This window comes from Solanum stenotomum, chromosome 1 (genome assembly GCF_019186545.1).
Source record: "Solanum stenotomum isolate F172 chromosome 1, ASM1918654v1, whole genome shotgun sequence".
Taxonomy (NCBI): Eukaryota; Viridiplantae; Streptophyta; class Magnoliopsida; order Solanales; family Solanaceae; genus Solanum; species Solanum stenotomum.
The window spans coordinates 96546636-96557337 of NC_064282.1; the positions used below are offsets into that span (position 1 = coordinate 96546636).

The 10702-nt window shown below is 29.0% G+C and overlaps 1 protein-coding gene across 2 annotated transcripts; it reads left to right on the forward strand.

The window, feature by feature from the left end:
- The first annotated feature begins 2570 nt into the window (after positions 1-2570).
- Positions 2571-6511, forward strand: LOC125865289 (protein SMAX1-LIKE 3-like). 2 transcript variants are annotated; one of them, XM_049545507.1, is made up of 3 exons: positions 2571-4107; positions 5025-5286; positions 5411-6511. In XM_049545507.1, exons 1-3 carry the CDS (start codon positions 2834-2836, stop codon positions 6449-6451), a joined length of 2577 nt encoding a protein of 858 aa, XP_049401464.1. In that variant the 5' UTR covers positions 2571-2833; the 3' UTR covers positions 6452-6511. The 2 variants fall into 2 exon arrangements, with proteins under 2 accessions (XP_049401464.1, XP_049401457.1); XM_049545500.1 differs by having other exon boundaries at positions 2573-4107; positions 5408-6511.
- Positions 6512-10702: the final 4191 nt, after the last annotated feature.

Genomic DNA, 10702 nt, shown 5'->3' on the forward strand with positions numbered 1-10702 from the left:
TTTTTTTTTAGCTTGTTTGTTATTTGATGTTTGGAGTCTACATTAAAATTTCGATTAAATTTGAATTGCACATTACAAAATTCATTTTAGAATGACGCTCTCAACAAGAATATTTTTTTCATACTCAAGGCTTCAATATGAAATCTTTAATTAAAGGTGGAGCAATCTCGTCATTTCACCACAATGTTGGTCTCTCTCTTACTTCCAATCAAAACAATCTTGTAATGTCTTTTAAGGCAAAACAAAGACGTGGGAGATAAACTTTATTGACTAGCATGCTATAGTTCTTCTTGAAAGAAGATAAATTATATTCACTCATTTTTATATTATGGACCATTTACTATATCTAGCAAAGTTTTTGTTTTCTTCTATTCTTTTACTTTTCATTTCAATCATATAGAGATGAATGCAACGTTACAACATTTTGAATCCAATATTTTTAACAAAAACTACATTTTTTTAAGAATATAACAAATTTAATACGAAAAAGATCATAAAACTTAAGTCGATATTATATATATATAGTAAATATTGACTTCACCTTTATATCAATAAGCCATACATCTAACAAATTTTCTATTCCTTTACCTTTTCACTAGCAAGTCGTATATCTATTTACATTTATCACGAAAACAAAAGGCAAGAAAGAGAAAAAATAAGTTTTATGAGTGATATTTTTATCCCCACCACCCAAACTCCTCACTTATCGGTAGAGGCGTATTCAGAATTTGAAGGCTTCAGTTGCATCAATATTACTTTAGCTCAAATATGAGCTCTAAGCTAAGGTAAACTTAAAATAAAAACAAAAAAAGAGCTTTAGCCAGATTTGAACCCTAGTCTCATCGGTGCACTCATATGCTCCTCAGGAATTCACTGTTAATTATATCCTAGTTTCTGTCAGTTTCTCAAGATAAATATACATATAAAAACATGATTTTTGTCGAAGTTGACGGGTGCCAACACATTTATAAGTGTGGGTCCGCCTCTGCTTGTCGTCCCCCACACCCTAACCCTCCCCTTCCCGACACCCCCACTCATAGTTTCTATCCTCTCCCCTCAACACCTCACCACACCCTCCACTAAGCATGCTCCTCATAATTCCATCTTCATAGTACTATCTGAATTATATATAAATATTTTTGCGATAATATCTTTCATTTATTAATCAAATATCAAAAAAATAAAATATTATTTTCTAAAATTTTCCAAAGAAACATCTTCCTTTTCATTTCAAGCACACCCTAAGAGTTGTTCCCAACATATTATTTTGTCAGTTTGTCTTGAAGAAGGCCAGTACTAAAAAGCATATATAAGATGATTGAGAGGAATTAAAAGTGAGATCTCTAGTTAATTGTGTACAACACAAGTTAACATTTTCCATATTTATTTAATTATTTAATATTAAAAATGTTTTCTTTTCTATTGGATTTATCAAAGATATATAAAGTAGATAGGGAGTGGAGTTGCTCTTCTTTATATGTTACTGTATAATAATATAATATAATATCTCACACTGAAAAATGATACCACAAATCTAACATGGCATGGGCCAATACAAAGTAAGTTTGCCCCCACAAGCTCGCTATTCTTATTGGTTCGCGATTAAATATTTATTCATATTTTTATTTAATTTTCTAATATAAATATAAGTTCTAAATAAAAGCTTTCAGATTCGTTCAAACTCGTACCAAAAGATACCTACATATAAAGCTCTTCAAAGTATGAATTTCTAATCTAAAAGTTATACAACTAAATGCTTTTAACATATAGTTTATAAAATATGTATATTATGTATAGATAATGTGTGTATATATATATGTAACCTAAGTTTATTGATAACATATGAGAGAAGTATTGAAAACATCTTTAAATTTGGCCCGAATTAATAGTTTCATTCATGAACTATTGACAACCTTAAAAACACCCTTTTACTTGACTAACTAAATTTAAATACACCCCAATCTTGCAACATGAGTGAAATATGTACACTCCTAAATTCTCGTCAAGTTTAGGACTGTTTTCAGCAATTTTCTCTACTTTTTATTAAGAGTCTCATGTTCTTACAAGAGTTCAAGACCACTTGTTATATCATGACAGATCAAGAGTGTATCTAAGTTTAGTTAATCAAGTAAAAAAGTGTTTTTAAGATCATCAATAATACGAAAACAAAATTAATAAAATTTAAGAATATTTTTAATACTTCTCCCGTAATATAGAAGAATACATATACCTAAGTCTTCCTTTTAATAAAGGTACAATATGTACAACAAAAGAGATCGGTAAACTAAAGTTGAGTTGCCTTTGGTAATAGTGCAATTCTTCCTCCTTGTCAGCACATGCATTCCACTTTCCACTACAAATCACTTTTGGACTCCAACCAAATTTTTTTACCTCATCTACAAGAAAAGAACAACCCCTCAAGTACTCCAAAATAGAAAATAAAATAAAATTAAAGATATCTTTTTTATATTAAAAAAAAAAAACTACTCCTTGCAAATGTCCCCATCATTTCACCACCCCCAACCTTATGTTTTTTCACACTTGTCTCACCATATAATACAATCTTACTCTAGATTACAAACAAACATATACCCAAAAAAAAATAGGGCTTAATTAGGGTTTTCTCTTTATTGAGTTCTTGCATCCATTATTATTCAATTATATAACTCAAGCAAGTTATAAAAGATTTATACATATGAAACTTTTAATTCTCTAGTACTCATAATGATCATGAAGCTAAGACTTTCACAAGGGTCTACACCTTAGCTTAACTAACCCTAGCTCCAAAATTTTGCCAAACTTTCATTTTTTTTCACTTCTTAATTTCTTGAACATGAGGAGTGGTGGTTGCACAGTGCAACAAGCTCTAACATCAGAGGCAGCAAGTATAGTAAAACAAGCTGTTGTGTTAGCTAAACGTCGCGGCCATGCCCAAGTAACACCTCTCCATGTAGCAAACACCTTACTAGGTTCTTCTTCTGGCTTGCTTAGAACAGCTTGTCTCCAGTCTCAGACTCAAACTCAATCTCATCCCCTCCGTTGTAAAGCCCTTGAGCTTTGTTTCAACGTGGCCCTCAATCGCCTTCCTACTTCATCATCTTCGTCTAGTAGCCCCATGCTACTAGGTCATCCTTATCAGAATCAGAATCAGAATCAGAGTCAGAGTCAGAGTCAGAGTCAGCATCAACATCCTTCCATTTCTAATGCGCTTGTAGCCGCCTTCAAGCGTGCTCAAGCTCATCAAAGGAGAGGGTCAATAATAGAGAATCAACAACAACAACCTATTTTAGGTGTGAAGATAGATCTTGAACAACTCATCATTTCCATCTTGGATGATCCTAGTGTGAGTAGGGTCATGAGAGAAGCTGGCTTTTCAAGTACTCAAGTCAAAACCAATGTTGAACTCATGTGTACTAGTACTTCTCAAAATCCTTCTCCTTCAAGTAACTTCAAAGAAAACAACAACCATATATTCCTTCAAAGTGGTGGATTATTAAAAGCAAGTTGCAACAAAGTAAGTAGTACTCCTAATTCTTTTCTACATGTCAAAGATGAGGATGTGATGAGTGTAGTGGAAAGTCTAATGAACAAAAGGAGAAAAAGTATAGTGATAGTTGGTGAATGCATTGGTAACTTAGAAGGTGTTATTAAAGGAGTGATGGATAAAGTTGACAATTGTTGTACTATTGATCAATCTTTGAAGGAAATTAAACTCATAAGTGTTCCTCTTTCAACTTTTTCTAATATCACAAGAGAAGAAGTTGACCAAAGAATTGGAGAGTTGACTTGTCTTGTGAAAAGTCTAGTAACCAAAGGGGTTATTTTATACTTGGGAGACCTTAAGTGGATTATTGATTATAGGGGTAATAATAATGATGATAATAATAATTTTGGCTATTATTGTCCTGTGGAACATATAGTCATGGAACTTGGGAGATTGATTTGTAGTATTATTGGTGAAAATGGAAAATTTTGGCTTGTGGGAATTGCAACATTTCAAACTTACATGAGATGTAGAAGTGGTCATAATTCATTGGAATCCATTTGGGGCCTACATCCTATTACTGTTCCTACTGGAAGTTTGGTCCTCAGTCTCAACTCTGAGAGGTAAGATATATCTGTTTAAGTTCTGTGCACTGTCGATGTATATGTAAATCATTCGAAATTATAGTTATCAAATTCATTATTGAAAAAAATTATATGTGATTATTAAGACTTTTTTGATAATCCATTGTTAATCTATCGTTAAATAGAATTAATTATGACTTTTGTTATTCTACAATAAAAGTTGATTGTTGCTAATTCCTACTTTTTCGTTGGGTTGATAATAAGCCTGAAATGGTAATACATATGAAAAATAGATAATAACATGTTATAACCGATTAAATTGACATGATTTGGTATACAAATTCTTTCGAAGTATTAGTGTTGTATTACTATATTTAAAATGAGTTCATTCATTCTTTCTTGGACTTTATTTATTTTTCTTGCATTTGATTGTTAGATTTATTGGAGTTAATATCTTCTTTTTTTTTATATCTAAAGTAAGTATCCTATACATCTTGTGCTAAAAATATTACATGAAAGAGTAGAAAAAGTATTAATTACCCTTTTTATATTTATATTAATTTTTTCTCAAAGCATTACTCCTTAATCCTTCTTTTACCTTTATTCTTCTTCTTCTCATTCTAGGTAATTTGTTGTTTGACCATTCACTTTTCCCCTTTTCTCTTTTTTTCCTCCACTTTCATTATGGTCGGTTATCTCTTTATTTCCCTCAAAATATGAGAAAGTAAAGTTTATAAAAAATAAATAAATAAAGTTTTTACATGGTGTATTTACTATAGATGAATATAATTAGTGACATACAATTTCTATCATCAACAAATATCCATCACTAATTCTATTTAGTTATTAGCTATTTAGCAACAGATCAACGATGAATTTCATATTTAATTCTAGTTTTTCAATAGTGACTATTGTTTTTGTCAACTTATTAAATTTTTTAATGTTTTTGTAAATAGTGATACACAACTTGAACTTAGAAGCAAGGTAAATGAAAATGGATCTTGTGGGATGATTCTTGATAGTGTGGATGATCATGATCATGAGAATCAATTGACTTGTTGTGGTGATTGTTCTTCCAAGTTCAAAGTAGAAGCATTAAGATTACAACAAAATAATGCTTCTAACATTGAATCTTCAACATTGACCACATCAAGTTTACCTTCATGGCTTAAAGAGGAGAGGCAAAGACTTAATAGTAATCATCATGATCAAAATCAGGTTAATCACTTAACTAGATTCAAATCTTGATTTATCTTTATACCCCACCCCCACCCCCACCCCCACCCCGATTTTTTTTTTAATATTATATACTTGACTTGAAAATTTTGTTTTCGTTCAGAAGGGTGTGTCAGTTGAACAACTCTGGAAGAAGTGGAATTCAATATGCAACTTGTCTCATAAAAAAAACAAGACATTTGAAAGAAGTCTAACCTTTCCTACTTCAACATCGCCTTCTTCAATATTCAACTCACCATTTCTTGATCAAGAAGAACAAACATGGAGAGGGGGAAATGATACTACTACACGCGAACCAAGTTTGAGAATCTACATTCCTGAGCATAGTGATAGTAACCCTAGGAACGCGTTTTCTTCAAATAATCCAAATTCTACTTCCTCAATTGATCAAATCATGGAGATGGAATACAACATTTCAATGTTTAAGGAGTTCAATTTGGAAAACTTGAACATTCTTTCCAATGCATTAGAGGAGAAAGTGTCATGGCAAAAAGAGGCTATCAAAAAAATTTCAAGGACAATATTGGAATGTAGGTCAAGAATGTTAAAAAGATCAAATGGTGAAGCCAAAGAAGAAACTTGGTTATTTTTCCAAGGTCATGATGTTCAAGCAAAAGAAAAAATTGCTAGGGAATTGGCTAAGGTTGTGTTTGGTTCTTATTCAAGATTCACATCAATTGCTTTGAGTAGTTTTTCTTCCATGAAATTGGATTATTACAAAAGATCACGAGATGAACAAAGTTGTAGCTACATTGAGAGATTTGTACAAGCAGTGTGTTCAAATCCACATCGCGTTTTCTTCATGGAGGATGTGGAACAAATGGACTATTGTTCTCAAAGGGGGATCAAGAAGGCAATTGAAAGAGGGAAAATTACAAATTCAAGTGGTGAAGAAGTGAGTCTAAGTGATGCAATTATCATTTTAAGTTGTGATCATGAGAGCTTTATTAGTTCTAGGTCATCAAGAGGTGTGTCTCCTAATGGTGATGGATTAGACAATGAGGAGATTAAAAGTATTAGTCCTAATTGTGTTTCTTTGGATTTAAACATCTCTATTGATCATGATGATCATGAAATTAGTGTTGATGATATTAGACTTATTGAAAGTGTTGATAGATGCATTATGTTTAGAATTCAAGAAATGTAAGGAGAATATTAAACATGACCTTATGTATCATGATTATGTGATGAGAAAATTTTCCTTATCCTTGTCACTTTTCGTTGTATCTTTTCACTACACCATGATATTTTTGTATAGTTATAAAAAAATCATGTCACTAAGAACTAATTAAAATATTTAAAAAATTATACTATTCTTAAATATATAAAAAGTCATTTGTTTTTAGAATATATAAAATAGCGCTCTTTTTTTCTTACTTTTTTCAAAGGGTAATGAAGGTCTTCCTTATAAGTTCAAAGGATAATTAGCTTTGCTGATGATTTTATGAGGTCTAACCCTCGCCACGACATTTGTGGCTTAGCTCTTCGCGCTTTCCGCAAAGCTTTTTTATAGAGAGAGAGTTAAGGGCATTGTTAAATACATTTTAATATATATACATACTAGAATATTAAAAAGGGCATTGTTAAATACATTTTAAAAAGACTTAAGCATTTCTTTATTGCAAGAAAAACCTTGTTTAATCCTTTATAAAGTTGCTAAACCTATAAAGATAAAGGGCTACATTTAGAATCTTACAAGAACATAATTATTGTGTCCTAGCTTTCTCATTTATACTCCTATTAAGTAAGAAAATCAACACAAGAATTAAAGAAAAAAAACATGAAATTTTGAACAAATAAAAAGGAAAAAGGCAAAGGTGAAAATAACATCTTTTGCTTTTGGTCTGTAAAATCAAATTTCTCAGAAAAAAAATGCCATAGAGAGAAAAAAATTGTGTTATAATAAAGTTGTTTTCTACTCCTTTCTCTTTTCATGAATCCATAATAGGGAAAAGACTAAAAAAAATATTTTAGAAAAATGTAGGTAATTTAATTAATAATAATTCAACTTTTATTTTATTGTATAAAAAATTATTAATTTTTTTTGTAATAAGAGAAAATCATAAAAAAAAAAATTGTTGGAAGAGTCGTCCTTGATAAAAAATGAGCCCTGCAGAATATGTATCTGAATTAATTGAACTTTGACGTAGATACCAAACACTCGGTGAAAAAAAAAAAGATAAGCACTACTTTTCATGCTATATATGTCTTTGGAGAAGAGATTTTTTTTTTTCACTTTGATTTTAGTCAAACCCAACATTCTTATCTTCAAAAAGCATAATGTAAAAACTTTTAGAAGAATAATGAAGGGTTATTCCAAAATATTAGAACAATAAATCTTAATTGATTTGATTAAAATAAAATTAAAAGTTGATCTTATAATGAAAAAGTTGAAGAGAAAAAAAAAGTAAAATATTATGGAAGAACATCGATAAGAATCTCTTTCTTTTAATTAAACCTTAATGATGTTCTTTAATTTAACTTTAGAATAATCAAAAGTGATTATATCTTCATCACTTTATATATATATTTAAATTGAAAACTAAACTTATGCGTAATATAATAAGAGTGAAAATTGTCCCTTAGTATCCAACTTTTGAAAAGCTCTAGGGTTTCAACAAGCATCAAATCTTTTGAATAAAAAAATATTTATATAATATTAAGACGTTTGAATTTAAATACACATCAATATCAATATATGTATATCTATATTAATATCTCAATGTATGACGTGTAGTTGTATATATAAACTTTAGATATACTTGTTTGAAATTAAGCTTTAGCAAGTCAAACTTCGAACGCGTATGTCTAATCCAAACTACTTTTCTATTATCTTATTTTGTTCGATTTTTTTTTTATCATGTTACTATATTTGCTTCGCTTATTGTACTTAGTTGTGATTACTATTTCATTTTTTATTATTTTCTATATGATTTAGTCACTATTATATTTTTTTCATAGTCATTTAATATGTTTTATTTGAGCTAAAAGTTTATCAAAAACAATCTCTCTACTTGTATCTTCATAAGGTATAGGGATAAGGTTGTATACGCAGCACCCTCTCCAGACCCCTCTTGTAGAATTTTACTAAATATGCTATTATTATAAAATCTGACAAGCTTCGATTCTAAATAAGCTTCTCAAGAAGGGATGAATGGGATATCTTAGACATATCTCATAGAAGAAAGTGAAGAGCTTTATAAGACAATAACATAAATTGACATAATATGCGCTGCACTTTGGATTTCGATAACAATATAGCTCAACAGATAAATTTATAAAAAAAATATGAACTTAAAATAAATCATACGTGTTATGGACTTGAATCGTGAAAATAAAAATGCCATCCTACTCTAATAAAATGTATACATTAGTTTTATTGACATGTGATAGCTATTGTCTGGAATCTAAACATTTTTTTCCTCAAAAGTATAAAAGGAAAACTAACCAAGGAAGTAAAGAAGATCCTCCACCAAATATAAATAAGAACTAATTAATGAATAAAACTCTAAAAAGCATTAATGCAGAAAGTGGACAGCCCTTTTAATAAACATCCAAAAGTTATTAACTTTTAAACTTTTCTTATCTCAAATGAACTTTCATCTAAAGCACCTTTTTTGGTGTCTTTAACAACCTCACCTTTTTTTCCAGTCTTCTATCCATTATATTATCATAATTAACTCGTGTGGTCTTAAACTAAAAATATATTTTAATTTTATAATTTTAATTATAATATGTTGAAATTCAAAAGTTGTTAAAATTAAAGAAGTGTTAAAAATGGAAAGAGGTATTTAAAAAAAACAGACAAAAAAAAAAACAAATAAATCGAAATGAGATGATGAAAAAATTTCTTCCTTAATTATATTTTGTATTATGTGGTGAAAATGGAAGCACGTGTAATTTCAGAATTGAATTGGGACACATGGTAAGCATAATTGCATAGACTTATTCAATTCAGTAAGTTCTCGAGTTTGAGTTTTGAGTATAAAATTTATCGATTGTTAAACACTAAATTTAGCAACAACTTTTATAGTTAAATTATTTGTAGCTAACAAAAGTTTATAACAATTTATAAAATTAGCAACAAATTTTACTATTTAGATAAACAAAATTCATCTGTCCTAATTTTTATTTGTTTGGTAGTAATTAATTATCCCCAATTTATGAAATGGGTACTGACTAATTGGTTCCGCAATTATGTGTCTTAGGATGAATTTAAGGATAAAATCATTGATATACTTTGGTCCAAATTCGAAAAGGATATACACTAAAGTTTAAATCTAGATCAGCTCTGAATCATCTTCATCCTTTCTCTAATTTTATTATTTGTTAAATTGTATTGAATATTTGAGGTGTATTAGTATTTTGGAAATAATTTGTTAGGAAATATTCATGATTAGCATTTAGATTAATTTCTTGTTGCCTTTATATCTGATTAAACTCTTGCTATATATGAATAAGTCTTTTGATTTATTTAATTCATTAATTAATCTTGTTTTGTACAAATTCCAAATGGAATATAAAAAGGAAATATATTATTAAATATTTGTCAAAGTATGAAATTACTAATACATGGTTAGTGGACCCTAATTAATTTGGAAATCAAACAAATCCACTTTTAAATTTTTTTAATTTCTCTAAAAGATGATAAAGATGATGAATTATTGGGTTTTGAAACTTCTATATGAAGCCTTTATGGAACATTTTAAAAACATAATCATTATTGCTAAATCTTTATGCAGTTGGGTTTATTTTTTAGTTAATGAGTTTTTCTTTTTTGATATTTATGAATTTAATCACCTTTATAACTTTTAGAAACTTTTTAAAATCTTCATTATATCTTAAATTCCTCAATAAACTTTACTCAATGAGTTACTCCTGTCCTTTTCAAGTATACATTATTAACACCACTTTTAGTATAATGTGTATTTTCGCTGTCTGAAAATTTTTCACGTTTTATTTTTTAAGAGTCAACTTAGATTGAATTTTGGAGCTAAATTATCAGAGAAGTTTTTAAACTTGTATATTTATTCGTTACATATATAAATTTTGTCAACAACATAAAAAGAGAACGAGAAGTATATGTAGAATTAATAAATAAGTCTAATTGAAAAGAGATGAGAAATTTGTGTTTTTTTCTTAATTTATTCTAGTTAACACAAATTAATACTCATTTTCCCCCCCTAACACTCTTACATCATCCAAGTATTTGATATAAAAATATCTGTTGGTTAAATTATAGAAATTAATTCTTACTTGATTTCCAACTTTAAATCGTTAGATCGAAAGTTTTGATTCATAACTAAAGTTAAAATTTTAAAACTTATGATCAATCCCGAAATCTTGAAGAGCATACAAATAATCCAAGCGGTCATTCAAATTTCAGCCATCAAGCCTT